At 44.6% G+C, this 19,210-nt stretch overlaps 1 protein-coding gene across 6 annotated transcripts; it reads left to right on the top strand.

Moving 5' to 3' along the window:
• Window positions 1-608: 608 nt before the first annotated feature.
• On the top strand, window positions 609-18,762 carry siglec15l (sialic acid binding Ig-like lectin 15, like). Of its 6 annotated transcripts, XM_041942977.1 has the most exons (9): window positions 609-668; window positions 1,732-2,109; window positions 2,250-2,609; window positions 4,096-4,137; window positions 4,485-4,526; window positions 15,979-16,065; window positions 16,774-16,821; window positions 17,712-17,751; window positions 17,915-18,762. In XM_041942977.1, exons 1-8 carry the CDS (start codon window positions 617-619, stop codon window positions 17,744-17,746), a joined length of 1,044 nt encoding a protein of 347 aa, XP_041798911.1. In that variant the 5' UTR covers window positions 609-616; the 3' UTR covers window positions 17,747-17,751; window positions 17,915-18,762. The 6 variants fall into 6 exon arrangements, 4 of the variants coding, with proteins under 4 accessions (XP_041798911.1, XP_041798914.1, XP_041798912.1 ...); XM_041942980.1 differs by lacking the exons at window positions 4,096-4,137; window positions 4,485-4,526; XM_041942978.1 differs by lacking the exons at window positions 16,774-16,821; window positions 17,712-17,751.
• Window positions 18,763-19,210: the final 448 nt, after the last annotated feature.

The raw sequence follows: 19,210 nt of genomic DNA, 5'->3' as shown, positions 1-19,210 counted from the left end.
TATTTTCTATGAGAAGGAAATCAGTGTGTCTGTCCAGTGAAGCCAGTAAACAGACTGGGAACGAGTTGGTGCGACACGATGAAGGAGATTCAACACAATAAGCAGTTTCTGCCTCCGATGCTTCTCATCATCATCTTCCCTCGTCGTCAGTCTGTTTCCATCCAGCTGTGAGCGTGTTTGAGCCTTCAGAGCGACGCTGAGAGCTTCCTGCTGAAGAGCTCGGGGGTCAAACATGGTGAAGGTCTGGAGAAGCCGACGGGTCACTTTCTCTGACCTGAATGTTCGAACCCGAGAGGCACAAAGACGGTTCTGTTAATGACCGAGAGGACGTTGTTCATCTCTCTCTGTCTCATCTGTGTGTCACTGGAGTGAAAATGTGCCAGTTTCATGCTCGGACTCAGACTTTCTGTCACTTTGTCTTGCAGGTGAAACATGAAGCTCAATCATGAAACAGAGAAAACAGAATAACACACAGGAAACACTGAACGCCTGCGTTGTGTCCTCTGTCTCTGTCTGTCTCTGGAGTTCTGCTTCTGTCAGACACAGGAAATGACCAGTGTCTCATGACTTCCCACTTCTACTCTGACTTCTACTCGTCTTTCTGATGGTCCCGACGATGCGGCAGCAGACTCCGTGTTTCTGTTTCATTCTGTCCACCATCATCACAGGTAAGATCCTTCCTTCTTGTTCAGGTGTGACGGGAGCATCCACTTGAAGCTGGAATGTTTGGTTTGTCAGTTAACAGACTGAAACACAACCTGACCTGACAGCAGGTCAGTCTAACAAAGAGGATTCTGGTGACCGCCGTGAAGATGTCCTGACTTTTACTGCAGAGCGTGTCAGAAACTTCCTGTGGCTGATTCAGGTGACTTCCTGTTAGCGTTAATCAAACCTTCCATCGTTCAATCCATTCAACATTTTGTCACGCTGCTCAGCTTACCCAAATTTCCCCCAGCTGGGGATTAATAAAGTCTGTCTTATCTTATCTTATCTTATCTTATCTTATCTTATCACTGTAAAACCATCAGCGGGGATATTAGACGACGCCCAGAGAAACTGCTTGAATGAAAGTGTGTCGTACGACCAACTGAAGGACTTCATCGCTCTGAATATCGCCACCTGTCGTGTTGCCGTGGTTACAGTGCTGAATGCCCATCTCATACAGATGTCAAAGGGGGCCTCCTGCTGGGCCTGACATGTCGTCGGGATCTGGCGCTCTGAGAATGAGACGCTTTGATCAGATTCATAAAGAACGAACTCGGTTCTGACGATGATCAGACTTGTTTTGGGGTGTTTGTGTTCCCGTTTTACAGCCGCTGTTTGGGTCAGTGTGGGTCATGTGATGAACATGTGATGAACATGGAAGTTGTAATAACCTGTGTGAAAATCACCGGGGGGGTTCTATTGTTTCTGAGGCCAGGCTGAGATAACCCTGATGACATCATTGTGACATCATCAGGGTTATTTCCTCAGACCTCAGAGCTCCTGCAGAACTATAGAAGATCTCATACAACTGATTTAACAGAATTAAACCATGACCGACCAGTTTGTTCTACAACATGATCTAGACCAGATTAGTCCAGTCCAGCCTGTAAAATGGACCCAGGCCACCGTTCTCTGGTGTTATGGACTGATACAGGTCAGAGAACCTAAAGACGTTTTTATAAAACAGCTCTGATGAGTTGGAATAACTCAAAGCTGTCATGAATCCGTCCTGGTCCTCCTCTTCAGGGTCTCTTCTGATGTCTTGGGACATGAAGGTCTCTCTGGTGGTCACTGTCCCCAGAGGAGAGGACGCCGTCCTCAGCTGCTCCTTCACACATCCCCGACAGCGCGACTACTCTGGGAAGATCACCGTTAAATGGCTGGCGAGAGAGTCCAGCGCTCTGCCGTTCTTCAGCTGCTCCGTCACCAACCACTCGGCGGAGGAAGCCGGCGACTGCTCCGGTTCAGGTCTAAGATATTCTCTGAAGGGAGACCCTCGACGGGGGGAGCTGTCACTCCTCATCAGGCAGGTACACGAGGCAGATAACGGGACGTACTTCTGCCGAGTGGAGCTGGAAGGCTGGAGGAGTTATTTCCAAAAGGTGACACATCTTTATGTGACAGGTAGGGTCTCACCTGCTCTGAACTTTCTTCTTCTTCCACATTAAAGACGAAACAACGCAGAAATAAAACAGTATATATTCTGCAGCCACAGAAGGGGGTTTTACTGACTGACTCATATGTTATCTTTGCCAATGATGCAGCTAAACCTCAGATCCTGAGCCTCTCCGTGGTGGAGACGAGCTCTGGCTCAGACGGCGCCACCCAGAGGCTGCAGTGTGAGGCGGAGGGCCACCCGCTGCCCACCGTCAGCTGGCTGTCGGCCTCCAGGAGGCTGTCAGGAAGCCAGGTCCACACCTCTCAGCTCAGCCCCTTCAGGCTGGTTAGCTCCGTGCCGTACCGCGAGGAGGACGTGTTCACCTGCAGGGTGGAGAGCAGGCTGGGCGGAGCAGAGAGGAGGTACCCCCCAGGTAACGCTCTGCTGATCAGCCTGACGGTGTGTGGCCTCATCGTGCTGCTGCTGCTGCTGTCTGCAGGATTCGTCTTCTACAGGCGGAGCAGAGGTGAGCTGCTGCTCCTCATCATCATTTCATCAGTTTTACAACACAGCGAGTATTCAGAGCCAGTACCACGCTGTACAAATACTCTGCTGGAAGTAAAAGTCCTGCTTTGGAAACATTATAGAACTTAAAGTATGTCAGTATGAACGTGGAAAATGTATCCAGAGTATTGAAGTCAAAGTGTCGAGTGAAACGTCCCTGTGACTGTTCTACTGTTCTCCTGTTCTACTGTTCTCCTGTTCTGCTGTTCTCCTGTTCTGCCGTTCTCCTGTGTTCATGTTCTCCTGTTTTATCTGTTCTACTGTTCTCCTGTTCTACTGTTCTGCTGTTCTCCTGTTCTCCTGTTTTATCTGTTCTACTGTTCTCCTGTTCTCCTGTTTTATCTGTTCTACTGTTCTCCTGTTCTACTGTTCTCCTGTTCTCCTGTTCTCCTGTTCTATCTGTTCTGCTGTTCTCATGTTCTCCTGTTCTATTGTTCTCCTGTTCTGTTCCACTGTTCTCCTGTTCTCCTGTTCTCCTTTTCTGTTCTACTGTTCTCCTGTTCTATCTGTTCTGCTGTTCTCTTGTTCTCCTGTTCCCCTGTTCTGCTGTTCTCCTGTCCTCCTGTTCTACTGTTCTACTGTTCCACTGTTCTACTGTTCTATTGTTCTCCTGTTCTCCTGTTCTGCTGTTCTCCTGTTCTCCTGTTCTACTGTTCTATTGTTCTCCTGTTCTCCTGTTCTCCTGTTCTGCTGTTCTCCTGTTCTCCTGTTCTACTGTTCTCCTGTTCTGCCGTTCTCCTGTGTTCATGTTCTCCTGTTTTATCTGTTCTACTGTTCTCCTGTTCTACTGTTCTGCTGTTCTCCTGTTCTCCTGTTTTATCTGTTCTACTGTTCTCCTGTTCTCCTGTTTTATCTGTTCTACTGTTCTCCTGTTCTCCTGTTCTCCTGTTCTATCTGTTCTGCTGTTCTCATGTTCTCCTGTTCTATTGTTCTCCTGTTCTGTTCCACTGTTCTCCTGTTCTCCTGTTCTCCTGTTCTTCTGTTCTCCTTTTCTGTTCTACTGTCCTCCTGTTCTACTGTTCCACTGTTCTACTGTTCTATTGTTCTCCTGTTCTCCTGTTCTCCTGTTCTATTGTTCTCCTGTTCTCCTGATCTCCTGTTCTCCTGTTCTATCTGATCTCATCAGATTACTGTGACTCAGTCGTTCATGTCAAAGCAGGATTTTACTGTTGGAGCTGGTTGAGCTTCATTTGAACTAATGATTCTTTTCATTCTGGATCAATCAGCTGATTATTTCCTCCATTAATCGATCGATCGTTCGGTTTGGAAAAGTACCTCAGATGTGTACTTAAGTGCAGTACTTGTACACGGTTCCAGTCACTGCTGGTCTCAGTCTGTATACTCGTCCCGCGCAACGTTCAGGGTTCGTCTCTCACAGGAAGTGATGCGAGTTTGTTGTCGTGTGAGAACATGAATGGTCATTTTCATGTCCTGATTTTGATCTGCAGCTCGAGCTGAGTCGTCTCCTGTTCGTGAAAATACTGCTGCAGGTCAGTGAAACCAGATGAATTCAGACCACAATGTGAAGGGGGACTCAGAGAAACAGGACAGGACATCGCCGCCATGTTGGAAGAGTAATAACAAAAAGGAAGAAGCCCAAAAGCTTTGAAAAGAGGAAGAGGAGCTTCTGTTTTTCCTTTCGCTGACTCCTCCAACATGGTGGTGAGTATGTGACAAACCACAGACTCCACAGTCAAACCGCTGAACTTTCAGGCTCTGCATCCTGGATTTTTCTCTCCACCTTCATCCAAAGTGTGGCCTGAAGTTCAAAATGTCTCCATGATTCTGAAATGAGCAGCTTCATCGTGTGTTTGATCTCCCTCCTCCTCCTCCTCAGCTGCAGCCGACTCCTCTCCTATTTATGGAAACGCTGACGTAGGTGAGTGGTTCAGCCGGGAGTCCTGTGGTTTTACATGTGACCTCTTTCAGACATCCAGAGGACGAGTTTTAATGATAAAACTGGTCCTGTCACTGCGGCCCACGATGAGCCGTGGTGGAGGAAGAGTTCGATCCTTCACTCAAGCAAAGTACCAAAAACACGGTTTAAAGTTTAGGTCTGCATTTTAAAACATCATGAGCTGAATGTGCTTAAAGGTCCAGTGTGGATGATTTAAAGGATCTGTTGGCAGAAATATAATATTCATTGCTCTGTTTTCATTGGTGTAGAGCAGGGGTCACCAACCTTTTTGAAACTAAGAGCTCCTTCAAGGACACTGAGTAATGCAAAGGGCTACCACTCTGATAATACACTTCTGAAATAACAAAGTTACACAGTGTACCTTTAATTTTATATTATTAGGGACACGGGGCACGCTCCGAGGCGTAGCCCCGAGTCACTTATTACTATCCCGCGTGTTTCTTCTTATTAGGGACACGGGGCAACGTCCCGAGTCACTGGCTCCTACAGCTATGAAATAGCTGCAGGAGCCAGTGACTCGGGGCGTATTCTTATTTTTCTTATTAGGGACACGGGGCAACGTCCCGAGTCACTTATTACTATCCCGCGCGTTTCTTCTTCTTCTTATTAGGGACACGGGGCACGCTCCGAGGCACTGGCTCCTGCAGCTCTGCAGCTCTGCTCTGCTGCAGGAGCCAGCCACTTATTACTATCCCGCGCGTTTCTTCTTATTATTAGGGACACGGGGCACGCTCCGAGTCACTGGCTCCTACAGCTATGAAATAGCTGCAGGAGCCAGTGACTCGGGGCGTAGCCCCGAGTCACTTATTACTATCCCGCGCGTTTCTTCTTCTTCTTCTTCTTATTAGGGACACGGGGCACGCTCCGAGGCACTGGCTCCTGCAGCTCTGCTGCAGGAGGGTTACTGCAGGAGGCTGCAGGAGCCAGTGACTCGGGGCGTAGCCCCGAGTCACTTATTACTATCCCGCGCGTTTCTTCTTCTTCTTCTTCGCGCGTTTCTTCTTATTAGGGACACGGGGCAACGTCCCGAGTCACTGGCTCCACAGCTTTGAGAAAACCCTCGCAAATTATATATCAAAGCGTGCGTATTGTTCGGGATCGGTGTGCTATTACTTTTCTCAAATTTATCGCAGTTTTTCGCGTCGTAAGACGCGAAAAACTGCGATAAATTTCCCATAAGAAATGAATGGGACGGGCGAAAAAAACAACATTGAAATTGGAGTTTTTCAAACATCTGTAGCTCAGGCATACATTCACCGAGAGACTTCATTTCAACTTTAAAATGTAGACCCAAGTCTGGTCTATTGGTGTGTTCATCCACATTTTGATTGGTCCTATAGTTTTTGATCAGTCACTGTTCAATGACAGTGATCGTTTGGCGGGAAATTTTGAGATTATAATGGGTGTGTATTGCGCGGAATGTTCGTGCTAGAGTGCGTGCTAGAGTGGCACAGAGTCTAAAAACGATCTGAAAATCTTCTCTTTTTCTCGTCGCTACGGCCACAAATTACACTCTACACGCATAATTTTGGGATCTTTTGTAGACAAACTTGTCCTCTTTCGTGTGATGTCCTCGAAAAAGCCGAGAGACTTACTGAATTTAAATAGTGAGACGTTTTGTGCAGCCAGCGCCCTCCTGTTCTCCCATTAAGTCCCATGTTAAAATTCAGAGCTGTTTTGTGAGCAAAGCAGAAATGCCTCCTGTCTTTAGATCGCCATAAAACGAAAAGTTGTTGTGTCAGGAATAAAACGAGGAGATGGTCGGACTCAGGAAGTTCTCGGGAGTCCGATGATCTATAGTACACTCTGATACGAGGTACGGTTCTCTCACCAGAGGATTTAGTTCAGGAGGTTCGCCGAACCCAAATCTCACTGCATACAATACAAACTCCTGTTCTCTGAGTCGCAGAGTCTTTTTAAGTCGACCATTTTGTCATTTTTCTAAAGAATATCTGGACATAAAACACACGTACATCTGGCCCAGACTTGTCCGCATCTCACAGTGTAATCGTTTTTTTGATAGCAGCTACGGTTTTGACACAATCGCAAGTTGTTCGGAAGAAACCGACAGCGAAAAAGCCGCTTTTCAAGGGAAGAGTTTAACAGGTGCAACTGTCATTTACACACACACCGGTCAATAACCCACGCACACACATCTGCAGGACAACCAGCCTGAGAATGATTATCTTAACGAGCTCAGTCAAAACAAGGGCATTGTTTGAAAACAATCTCTGTCCAACAAGCAGTTAAACTCAGCTTCAGAAAGCTCTTTGCCAAAGAGGTTGAGACAGTAGTCACACAAATGCACACACAAAAAGGGCTAACCAACAGCTAAAAAGTGATTAAAAACAGCACGTCAAAACTGAACAGGAACAGGTAAACAGTGGGAGAGGTGCAGAGGTAATTATCAGCAGGTGGGGCAGAAGTTACACAGGCACACACGCACACACACACATTCAGACACATATATACTATACACATCTCCATGTTGGAGCTGGTTGGGCTGCTTGTGTAGTTCAAGCAGACACACACACACAAACAGACGAAGACACACACATACGCAGTCACACACAATGACAGATACATAAACACACACACACAGACAAATGCATAATGAAAACCCCATCCCCCCGCCCCCTTGTTAACGCCGTTAGCTCTGTTAGCTCTGTTAGCACAGTTAGCTCTGTTAGCGTTAGCGCCGTTAGCTCTATTCGCACCGTTAGCTGTTCGCTCCGTTAGTGTTAGCTCTGTTAGCTCCGTTAGCATTAGCTCCATTCATGTTTATTGATTCAGTTCATTAATTCATGTTAACAGAGACATAAAGCAGAGGAGAGAAGCAGACACAGACAGCTGAGGTGATCAACAGAGACAGACAAGGAGAAAGCCACAGAAACACAGCTGAGAGCAATTCATTAATCAGGGACTGACTGCCTCTGATATCTGCCGTTTTCTCACATTGCAGCCTTTTTCAATTGTCCGCTGCTTCGCCATAGTTTCTCCTAGAGACTTCATTCAAACTTTAAAACGTAGATAATTTTGTCGGCTCGAACACACCCCGTGTCCCTTTCAAAATTTCCCAGGGGGAATTTTCTAGTTATTATTTTTCATCTTCCTCCAAATTTTCGTCCCTTAACTCGCCCCGCAGCTTTGAGAAAACCCTCGCAAATTATATATCAAAACGTGCGTATTGTTCGGGATCGGTGTGCTATTACTTTTCTCAAATTTATCGCAGTTTTTCGCGTCGTAAGACGCGAAAAACTGCGATAAATTTCCCATAAGAAATGAATGGGACGGGCGAAAAAAACAAGATTGAAATTGGAGTTTTTCAAACATCTGTAGCTCAGGCATACATTCACCGAGAGACTTCATTTCAACTTTAAAATGTAGACCCAAGTCTGGTCTATTGGTGTGTTCATCCACATTTTGATTGGTCCTATAGTTTTTGATCAGTCACTGTTCAATGACAGTGATCGTTTGGCGGGAAATTTTGAGATTATAATGGGTGTGTATTGCGCGGAATGTTCGTGCTAGAGTGCGTGCTAGAGTGGCACAGAGTCTAAAAACGATCTGAAAATCTTCTCTTTTTCTCGTCGCTACGGCCACAAATTACACTCTACACGCATAATTTTGGGATCAGTTTGTAGACAAACTTGTCCTCTTTCGTGTGATGTCCTCGAAAAAGCCGAGAGACTTACTGAATTTAAATAGTGAGACGTTTTGTGCAGCCAGCGCCCTCCTGTTCTCCCATTAAGTCCCATGTTAAAATTCAGAGCTGTTTTGTGAGCAAAGCAGAAATGCCTCCTGTCTTTAGATCGCCATAAAACGAAAAGTTGTTGTGTCAGGAATAAAACGAGGAGATGGCCGGACTCAGGAAGTTCTCGGGAGTCCGATGATCTATAGTACACTCTGATACGAGGTACGGTTCTCTCACCAGAGGATTTAGTTCAGGAGGTTCGCCGAACCCAAATCTCACTGCATACAATACAAACTCCTGTTCTCTGAGTCGCAGAGTCTTTTTAAGTCGACCATTTTGTCATTTTTCTAAAAAATATCTGGACATAAAACACACGTACATCTGGCCCAGACTTGTCCGCATCTCACAGTGTAGTCGGTTTTTTGATAGCAGCTACGGTTTTGACACAATCGCAAGTTGTTCGGAAGAAACCGACAGCGAAAAAGCCGCTTTTCAAGGGAGGAGTTTAACAGGTGCAACTGTCATTTACACACACACCGGTCAATAACCCACGCACACACATCTGCAGGACAACCAGCCTGAGAATGATTATCTTAACGAGCTCAGTCAAAACAAGGGCATTGTTTGAAAACAATCTCCGTCCAACAAACAGTTAAACTCAGCTTCAGAAAGCTCTTTGCCAAAGAGGTTGAGACAGTAGTCACACAAATGCACACACAAAAAGGGCTAACCAACAGCTAAAAAGTGATTAAAAACAGCACGTCAAAACTGAACAGGAACAGGTAAACAGTGGGAGAGGTGCAGAGGTAATTATCAGCAGGTGGGGCAGAAGTTACACAGGCACACACGCACACACACACATTCAGACACATATATACTATACACATCTCCATGTTGGAGCTGGTTGGGCTGCTTGTGTAGTTCAAGCAGACACACACACACAAACAGACGAAGACACACACATACGCAGTCACACACAATGACAGATACATAAACACACACACACAGACAAATGCATAATGAAAACCCCATCCCCCCGCCCCCTTGTTAACGCCGTTAGCTCTGTTAGCTCTGTTAGCACAGTTAGCTCTGTTAGCGTTAGCGCCGTTAGCTCTATTCGCACCGTTAGCTGTTCGCTCCGTTAGTGTTAGCTCTGTTAGCTCCGTTAGCATTAGCTCCATTCATGTTTATTGATTCAGTTCATTAATTCATGTTAACAGAGACATAAAGCAGAGGAGAGAAGCAGACACAGACAGCTGAGGTGATCAACAGAGACAGACAAGGAGAAAGCCACAGAAACACAGCTGAGAGCAATTCATTAATCAGGGACTGACTGCCTCTGATATCTGCCGTTTTCTCACATTGCAGCCTTTTTCAATTGTCCGCTGCTTCGCCATAGTTTCTCCTAGAGACTTCATTCAAACTTTAAAACGTAGATAATTTTGTCGGCTCGAACACACCCCGTGTCCCTTTCAAAATTTCCCAGGGGGAATTTTCTAGTTATTATTTTTCATCTTCCTCCAAATTTTCGTCCCTTAACTCGCCCCGCAGCTTTGAGAAAACCCTCGCAAATTATATATCAAAACGTGCGTATTGTTCGGGATCGGTGTGCTATTACTTTTCTCAAATTTATCGCAGTTTTTCGCGTCGTAAGACGCGAAAAACTGCGATAAATTTCCCATAAGAAATGAATGGGACGGGCGAAAAAAACAAGATTGAAATTGGAGTTTTTCAAACATCTGTAGCTCAGGCATACATTCACCGAGAGACTTCATTTCAACTTTAAAATGTAGACCCAAGTCTGGTCTATTGGTGTGTTCATCCACATTTTGATTGGTCCTATAGTTTTTGATCAGTCACTGTTCAATGACAGTGATCGTTTGGCGGGAAATTTTGAGATTATAATGGGTGTGTATTGCGCGGAATGTTCGTGCTAGAGTGCGTGCTAGAGTGGCACAGAGTCTAAAAACGATCTGAAAATCTTCTCTTTTTCTCGTCGCTACGGCCACAAATTACACTCTACACGCATAATTTTGGGATCAGTTTGTAGACAAACTTGTCCTCTTTCGTGTGATGTCCTCGAAAAAGCCGAGAGACTTACTGAATTTAAATAGTGAGACGTTTTGTGCAGCCAGCGCCCTCCTGTTCTCCCATTAAGTCCCATGTTAAAATTCAGAGCTGTTTTGTGAGCAAAGCAGAAATGCCTCCTGTCTTTAGATCGCCATAAAACGAAAAGTTGTTGTGTCAGGAATAAAACGAGGAGATGGCCGGACTCAGGAAGTTCTCGGGAGTCCGATGATCTATAGTACACTCTGATACGAGGTACGGTTCTCTCACCAGAGGATTTAGTTCAGGAGGTTCGCCGAACCCAAATCTCACTGCATACAATACAAACTCCTGTTCTCTGAGTCGCAGAGTCTTTTTAAGTCGACCATTTTGTCATTTTTCTAAAAAATATCTGGACATAAAACACACGTACATCTGGCCCAGACTTGTCCGCATCTCACAGTGTAGTCGGTTTTTTGATAGCAGCTACGGTTTTGACACAATCGCAAGTTGTTCGGAAGAAACCGACAGCGAAAAAGCCGCTTTTCAAGGGAGGAGTTTAACAGGTGCAACTGTCATTTACACACACACCGGTCAATAACCCACGCACACACATCTGCAGGACAACCAGCCTGAGAATGATTATCTTAACGAGCTCAGTCAAAACAAGGGCATTGTTTGAAAACAATCTCCGTCCAACAAACAGTTAAACTCAGCTTCAGAAAGCTCTTTGCCAAAGAGGTTGAGACAGTAGTCACACAAATGCACACACAAAAAGGGCTAACCAACAGCTAAAAAGTGATTAAAAACAGCACGTCAAAACTGAACAGGAACAGGTAAACAGTGGGAGAGGTGCAGAGGTAATTATCAGCAGGTGGGGCAGAAGTTACACAGGCACACACGCACACACACACATTCAGACACATATATACTATACACATCTCCATGTTGGAGCTGGTTGGGCTGCTTGTGTAGTTCAAGCAGACACACACACACAAACAGACGAAGACACACACATACGCAGTCACACACAATGACAGATACATAAACACACACACACAGACAAATGCATAATGAAAACCCCATCCCCCCGCCCCCTTGTTAACGCCGTTAGCTCTGTTAGCTCTGTTAGCACAGTTAGCTCTGTTAGCGTTAGCGCCGTTAGCTCTATTCGCACCGTTAGCTGTTAGCTCCGTTAGTGTTAGCTCTGTTAGTGTTAGCTCTGTTAGCTCTGTTAGCATTAACTCCATTCATGCTTATTGATTCAGTTCATTAATTCATGTTAACAGAGACATGAAGCAGAGGAGAGAAGCAGACACAGACAGCTGAGGTGATCAACAGAGACAGACAAGGAGAAAGCCACAGAAACAGACGAAGACACACACATACGCAGTCACACACAACGACAGATACATAAACACACACACACAGACAAATGCATAATGAAAACCCCATCCCCCCGCCCCCTTGTTAACGCCGTTAGCTCTATTAGCTCTGTTAGCACAGTTAGCTCTGTTAGCGTTAGAGCTGTTAGCTCTATTCGCACCGTTAGCTGTTCGCTCCGTTAGTGTTAGCTCTGTTAGCTCCGTTAGCATTAGCTCCATTCATGTTTATTGATTCAGTTCATTAATTCATGTTAACAGAGACATGAAGCAGAGGAGAGAAGCAGACACAGACAGCTGAGGTGATCAACAGAGACAGACAAGGAGAAAGCCACAGAAACACAGCTGAGAGCAATTCATTAATCAGGGACTGACTACCTCTGATATCTGCCGTTTTCTCACATTGCAGCCTTTTTCAATTGTCCGCTGCTTCGCCATAGTTTCTCCTAGAGACTTCATTCAAACTTTAAAACGTAGATAATTTTGTCGGCTCCAAATGACCCTCGGCACATTTTGATATCTCTTACGGTTTTCGAGCTATGACCATCGAAGGCCGACGTAAGACGCGAACAACTGCGATAAATTTCCCATAAGAAATGAATGGGGAAATTTCCTCAAATTTCAGCCTTTTTCAATTGTCCGCTGCTCGGGCATACTTGGTCCTAGAGACTTCATTCAAACTTTAAAACGTAGATAATTTTGTCGGCTCGAACACACCCCGTGTCCCTTTCAAAATTTCCCAGAGGGAATTTTCTAGTTATTTTTCATCATCCTCCAAATTTTTGTCCCTGAACTCGCCCCGCAGCTTTGAGAAAACCCTTGCAAATTATATATCAAAACGTGCGGTTTGATCAGGATCGGTGTGCTATTACTTTTCTCAAATTTATCGCAGTTTTTCGCGTCGTAAGACGCGAAAAACTGCGATAAATTTCCCATAAGAATGAATGGGACGGGCGAAAAAAAAAAGATGGAAATTGGAGTTTTTCAAACGTCTGTAGCTCAGGCATACATTCACCGAGAGACTTCATTTGAACTTTAAAACGTAGATAATTTTGTCGGCTCCAAATGACCCTCGGCACATTTTGATATCTCTTACGGTTTTCGAACTATGACCATCGAAGGCCGACGTAAGACGCGAACAACTGCGAAGACTTTCCCATAAGAAATGAATGGGGAAATTTCCTCAAATTTCAGCCTTTTTCAATTGTCCGCAGCTCGGCCATACTTTGTCCTAGAGACTTCATTCAAAGTTTAAAACGTAGATAAATTTGTCAGCTCAAAATTAATACGGCACATTTTTTGATATCTCTTACGGTTTTCGAGCTATGACCATCTGAAGACCATCAAGTTTCTCACAAAAATGCTCAGAATCTCTCCCTCTACAGTGGGTGATGTCATAAGTTAGAGTGAGACAGCCGGTGAAAAATCGCCTGAAATGTGTTTCTAAAATTGCCGTAAAATACAAACGGTGAATAGGAGACACATAATTTTGGGATCTTTTGTAGACAAACTTGTCCTCTTTCATGTGATGTCCTCGAAAAAGCCGAGAGACTTACTGAATTTAAATAGTGAGGCTTTTTGTGTAGCCACCTCCCTCTAGCTCTCCCATTGACTCCAATGTAAAAATTCAGAGCTGTTTTGTGAGAAAAGCATAAATGCCTCCTGTCTTTACATCGCCATAAAACGAAAAGTTGTTGTCTCAGGAATAAAACGAGATGATATTCGGACTCAGGAAGTTCTCGGGAGTCCGATGATCTATAGTACACTCTGATACGAGGTACGGTTCTCTCACCAGAGGATTTAGTTCAGGAGGTTCGCCGAACCCAAATCTCACTGCATACAATACAAACTCCTGTTCTCTGAGTCGCAGAGTCTTTTTAAGTCGACCATTTTGTCATTTTTCTAAAGAATATCTGGACATAAAACACACGTACATCTGGCCCAGACTTGTCCGCATCTCACAGTGTAATCGGTTTTTTGATAGCAGCTACGGTTTTGACACAATCGCAAGTTGTTCGGAAGAAACCGACAGCGAAAAAGCCGCTTTTCAGTTAACAGGTGTGTCATTAACTGTCATTTACACACACACCGGTCAATAACCCACGCACACACATCTGCAGGACAACAAGCCTGAGAATGATTATCTTAACGAGCTCAGTCAAAACAAGGGCATTGTTTGAAAACAATCTCCATCCAACAAACAGTTAAACTCAGCTTCACCAAGCGCTTTGCCAAAAAGGTTGAGACAGTAGTCACACAAACACACACACAAGCAGGGCTAACCAACAGCTAAAAAGTGATTAAAAACAGCACGTCAAAACTGAACAGGAACAGGTAAAAAGTGGGAGAGGTAGAGAGGTAATTATCAGCAGGTGGGGCAGAAGTTACACACGCACACAAACAAACACACACACACACACACACACATTCAGACACACATATACCAGACACATCTCCATGTAGGAGCTGGTTGGGCTGCTTGTGTAGTTCAAGCAGACACACACACACAAACAGACGAAGACACACACATACGCAGTCACACACAACGACAGATACATAAACACACACACACAGACAAATGCATAATGAAAACCCCATCCCCCCGCCCCCTTGTTAACGCCGTTAGCTCTGTTAGCTCTGTTAGCACAGTTAGCTCTGTTAGCGCTAGCGCCGTTAGCTATATTCGCACCTTTAGCTGTTAGCTCAGTTAGTGTTAGCTCTGTTAGCTCTGTTAGCATTAGCTCCATTCATGTTTATTGATTCAGTTCATTAATTCATGTTAACAGAGACATGAAGCAGAGGAGAGAAGCAGACACAGACAGCTGAGGTGATCAACAGAGACAGACAAGGAGAAAGCCACAGAAACACAGCTGAGAGCAATTCATTAATCAGGGACTGACTACCTCTGATATCTGCCGTTTTCTCAATTTGCAGCCTTTTTCAATTGTCCGCTGCTTCGCCATAGTTTCTCCTAGAGACTTCATTCAAACTTTAAAACGTAGATAATTTTGTCGGCTCGAACGCACCCCGTGTCCCTTTCAAAATTTCCCAGGGGGAATTTTCTAGTTATTAATGATATTCTCTGTGAAGACACTGATCGCATATGATCCATTACAATAGTTATTCAGAATGATTAAACAAGGTAGGAAACAGATACATTTCAATATGCAACATCCAATTGTTTCATTTTCAAATGATCACTTCCACAACATTTTGCAGGAAATCTTTTTCAATTTTTACGAGCCACAAACAGTTTTTATTGGTAGCTTTTGTGACGTGTACTGAAGTGTCTCTCCACGTTGTGCCGCTCAGCCGTCGCCACAGTCGCACCGCAAATGAGACACACACAGTTTTCTTTCACGTTAGTAAAAAAGAACTCTTCCTCCCATTCACTGTGAAAATGAAGTTTTCTTCCTTTTTTCTGCTGTTTTTGTGGGTAGAAAACGCGTTCGTCTCCTCGTCTTTGCAGCGCTCACGAGCTCATCTCAGCAAAGCTGGTTTGTCATGCGCACTAGACTGACCTCCGACCCAGACTACGTCAGAGTTCGTATATTAAACTTTTTTTATGATATACATTTTTTAAAAAGTTTTTATGTATTCGTTTTTAAATTTACATCACTGTAAATGTAATTCAAAAAGAATAGCAACACAATTAAATAACATTTTAGACAGAGCTAATTCGTGATTAGTGCTATTTTTAGAACTGACTTACGGGCGACTGATGTGGATGCTGCGGGCGACCTGGTGTCCGCGGTCACCGGGTTGGTGACCCCTGGTGTAGAATCACCTGAAAATAAGAGTTGACCTTAGAATGAGTCTCTGGGTACGTCCCATTTCTCTTAGTTGCATCCTCGTTCCTCGATCTGGGAGCGAGGAACGAGGATGTGTGCTCCCCCTTGGTGCCTTTCTGTCTGGACTAGAGAATTTCACAGCCACCGTAGAACCGTAGCTGAAGCCAGAGGTATTCAGCTGGTTGCAATGTGCAACTTCACCACTAGATGACACTAATTCTCCACAGGTGCTCATTCTGCAGAAAAGTACTGATGTTGTACGTGACGTTATCAGATTGTTCATACTGAAGCATCAATGTTACAGCTGCTGCAGGTGCAGTTAACATATGTAGAGGTTGATGGATGGCGTTGATCGTGTGATGCGAGTGTGGATGTAGGTCTGCACGGCACAGAATGGAAATACTTTACATGAGTAAATGTACTTAGTTACTTTCCACCACTGAGCAACACTCTGCATCCCAACATTGGCTCTTGTTTCTGTTTCTCATGTTTATCTGAAGTGGAGATCCATCGCCTGCAGCGCTCTGACTCTCCAGCTGAGGGCGACGTGGAGCGGCAGCTGGTTTACTGTGCTGTCGGTCTGAACGGTGAGTCGAAGATGTTTTCTTACACATTTCTCTTTACTGATGAGGTGAGAATTTATGTGCACCAGGCTGTAAACATGTTTACTTCTGCTGGAGAGTTGGACATTTTAATATGGGGGTCTATGGGGATTGACTCACTGAGGAGCCAGCCTCAAGTGGCCATTTGGGAACTGTTTTTGGCTTCATTTTTCAGGCATGGAGGTATCGAGTAGAATAGAATATAGAAAACCAGGCGTGTGCACTGGTTTTCTTTTAGAAGGACTCAGATTCATTTTCCTGGATCTCTGTTGGTGCAGTATTTACTGCTCCAAACCTCCAGGTGGCACTGTAGTGAACAACACCACTGTAGCTATAATGCTAATTTTACTAGCAGTTTTTAAGAAAGTAGGCAAATATTTTATTAATCCCTCAATGGGAAATTCGAGTTTCAGAGACTCAAACAAACTGGCTGCTGATATTTCACCATATTCATATTTCAGGTGAAACTGGAGCCGCACACAACAGCTGTCTCTAATCCAGGAGCCCAGTTTGACTTGTTATAGCAGGAAATGACACTGATTCACTGCAGATTGTCCAGTTTCAAGGTTTAAAGTAGTTCCACCCCCCACCCCCGAGAACAGAACAGGTGACAGGTGACTTTCATTTGCATTGCAGAATAAGACAAAGAGTCTAAGCAAAGCAGCTCATGACAGGTCGTTTTTTTCTTTACAGTTCAACACACCTGTTTGAAAACCTCCACACAACACCAGGAGGCGACAGGTGAGTTTCAGAGACAGGTGAGCTTCAGAGACAGGTGAGCTTAAGAGACAGGTGAGCTTCAGAGAGACAGGTAAGCTTTAGAGACAGGTGAGCTTTAGAGAGACAGGTCAGCTTTAGAGACAGGTGATCTTAAGAGACAGGTGAGTTTCAGAGACAGGTGAGCTTAAGAGACAGGTGAGTTTCAGAGACAGGTGAGCTTTAGAGACAGGTGAGTTTCAGAGACAGGTGAGCTTAAGAGACAGGTGAGCTTAAGAGACAGGTGAGTTTCAGAGACAGGTGAGCTTTAGAGACAGGTGAGTTTCAGAGACAGGTGAGCTTTAGAGAGACAGGTGAGCTTCAGAGAGACAGGTGAGTTTCAGAGACAGGTGAGCTTCAGAGAGACAGGTGAGCTTTAGAGAGACAGGTGAGATTCAGAGACAGGTGAGTTTCAGAGACAGGTGAGCTTTAGAAACAGGTGAGCTTCAGAGACAGGTGAGCTTCAGAGACACAGGTGAGCTTCAGAGAGACAGGTGAGCTTTAGAGAGACAGGTGAGCTTTAGAGAGACAGGTGAGATTCAGAGACAGGTGAGTTTCAGAGACAGGTGAGCTTCGGAGACAGGTGAGCTTTAGAGACAGGTGAGCTTTAGAGACAGGTGAGTTTCAGAGACAGGTGAGTTTCAGAGACAGGTGAGCTTTAGAGACAGGTGAGTTTCAGAGACAGGTGAGTTTCAGAGACAGGTGAGCTTCAGAGAGACAGGTGAGCATCAGAGACAGGTGAGCTTCAGAGACAGGTACACGAAGAATGACTGAAACCATTATCAGAATAGTTGATCATTCATTTTTTTTACTAATTAACGAATTGATAAATCGACGAATGATCAGATTTTAAAGGATGAAACTTGTTGTTTCAGCCGTCGTCTATTCTCCTGTGAACCTTCAGCAGTGAGCGAGGTATGAAGACTGTTTTTATCTCATCGAGCCTGAAGACTGACGGCGCTCTGCACATTTTCAGTCCGTTCGTCTCGTCTTGTTTCACCCTCAGAGAAATCAAACGGGATCTGAATGATCTGCAGTGAAGTTTCCTGATTTTAATCGTGTGTTCTTTATTTCACAGGAACCACAAAGAGCGACGCTTCAGCCTCGTGTGAACGCTGCAGGAAATATTCATGTTTCCTTTGAGGTCCATGTTCACAGTTTGTTGTGGTCACAGTATTTTTAACACATTAATCAGAAACAGCATCAAGTCAAGCGTTCAGAGCATCATGTTGTAGTTTTTAGTGCTTTAAAATGTGTATTTAGTTGAAGATAAAGGTTTTAGTTGTGAAACTTTGGATGTGATATTTGTGTGTTTTCTGTGAACTCTTTGGCCTTCAGAGATGTTTTTAGAGGAGAAAACTCTGCTTTGAATATTAATTTGTTTCATCCTCACATCTTCATCTCCCTCGCTGAAACAGTCTATAAACATGCAGCCTTCCTTTCAGAAGTTTAACAGCTGGACACATGATGTCTCCGACCGTCTCCAGGTGTGTCCAGGTGTCTGCACACTGAGGTGGTTTAATTGATTGGGTGTATGTTTGAGTATCAGTTCACAGTTTGTCCTTATTGATCCGACCTCAGTTTGGGTTTTAGCTGCTGCGTGTTTTCACACCCTCCAGCAGGGGGGGCCAGAGGTCAACTAAAACTCAGAGAATCTGTCCAGCGGTTTGTTCTGTTCTGTTTGTGCTGCACGACTCGCCGCCACTGTAATGACGAAAGAAAAGAAGCTTTGATCCATTAAAACGTGAATCGACGTGTCAGCAGCTCTGCTCACTTCTGTTCCGGGATTATTTTCCTGGTTTGGGCCCCTAAGTTTAATAAAGGGACATTTTAATGCTCCAGCACACAATGAGGTTTCCATGGATGGATAACTGAGCTCAGGCCACAGGGCCCCAGGGGTCAGGGGCCCCCTGAGCCAACATTTCTCAGTGGAAAGTCAAAGGGCTGAGTGGAAACAAGGGAGGCCTCCCTTACTTCTGACTCCTGATCCTGATCCTGATCCTGATGAGGTGCTGAGTGAAATGTGTTGTTTTTGTTAATAAAAGATGTGGACACATGTGAGACTACAGCCGGGATCAGGTGTGTGAGTGACACACTTCCTGGATACCGGCAGGTAAGAGAAGGAGGGCTAACAGCTGTGTTTAAGAGACGCTTATGATTATAAAAGCCTATTTCTTTAATTAATGATTACATTTTTAATTATCACAGTAATGTTATTACTGGGTAACATGGTAATAGAAAACAGGGTAAAACTGATGATATTTAAATGAACTGATGTCATTCAGGAATTAAATTGTTTATTTAGATGTTTAAAAATGTAAAACTTTCTATTATTAATGTAATATTCAGGATTATTTCTGCTGAGAAACAAAAC

This window comes from Chelmon rostratus, chromosome 8 (genome assembly GCF_017976325.1).
Source record: "Chelmon rostratus isolate fCheRos1 chromosome 8, fCheRos1.pri, whole genome shotgun sequence".
Lineage (NCBI taxonomy): Eukaryota > Metazoa > Chordata > Actinopteri > Chaetodontiformes > Chaetodontidae > Chelmon > Chelmon rostratus.
Note: the sequence above shows the minus strand (reverse complement) of the source record. Positions and strands in the feature narration are given on the sequence as shown.

Coding starts and splice junctions, on each gene's coding strand:
- siglec15l (XM_041942977.1), top strand. CDS start 617: ATGCGGCAGCAGACTCCGTGTTTCTGTTTCATTCTGTCCACCATCATC. Junction 669..1,731: donor TCTGTCCACCATCATCACAG/GTAAGATCCTTC, acceptor CCTCCTCTTCAG/GGTCTCTTCTGATGTCTTGG. Junction 4,138..4,484: donor TCGTGAAAATACTGCTGCAG/GTCAGTGAAACC, acceptor CCTCCTCCTCAG/CTGCAGCCGACTCCTCTCCT.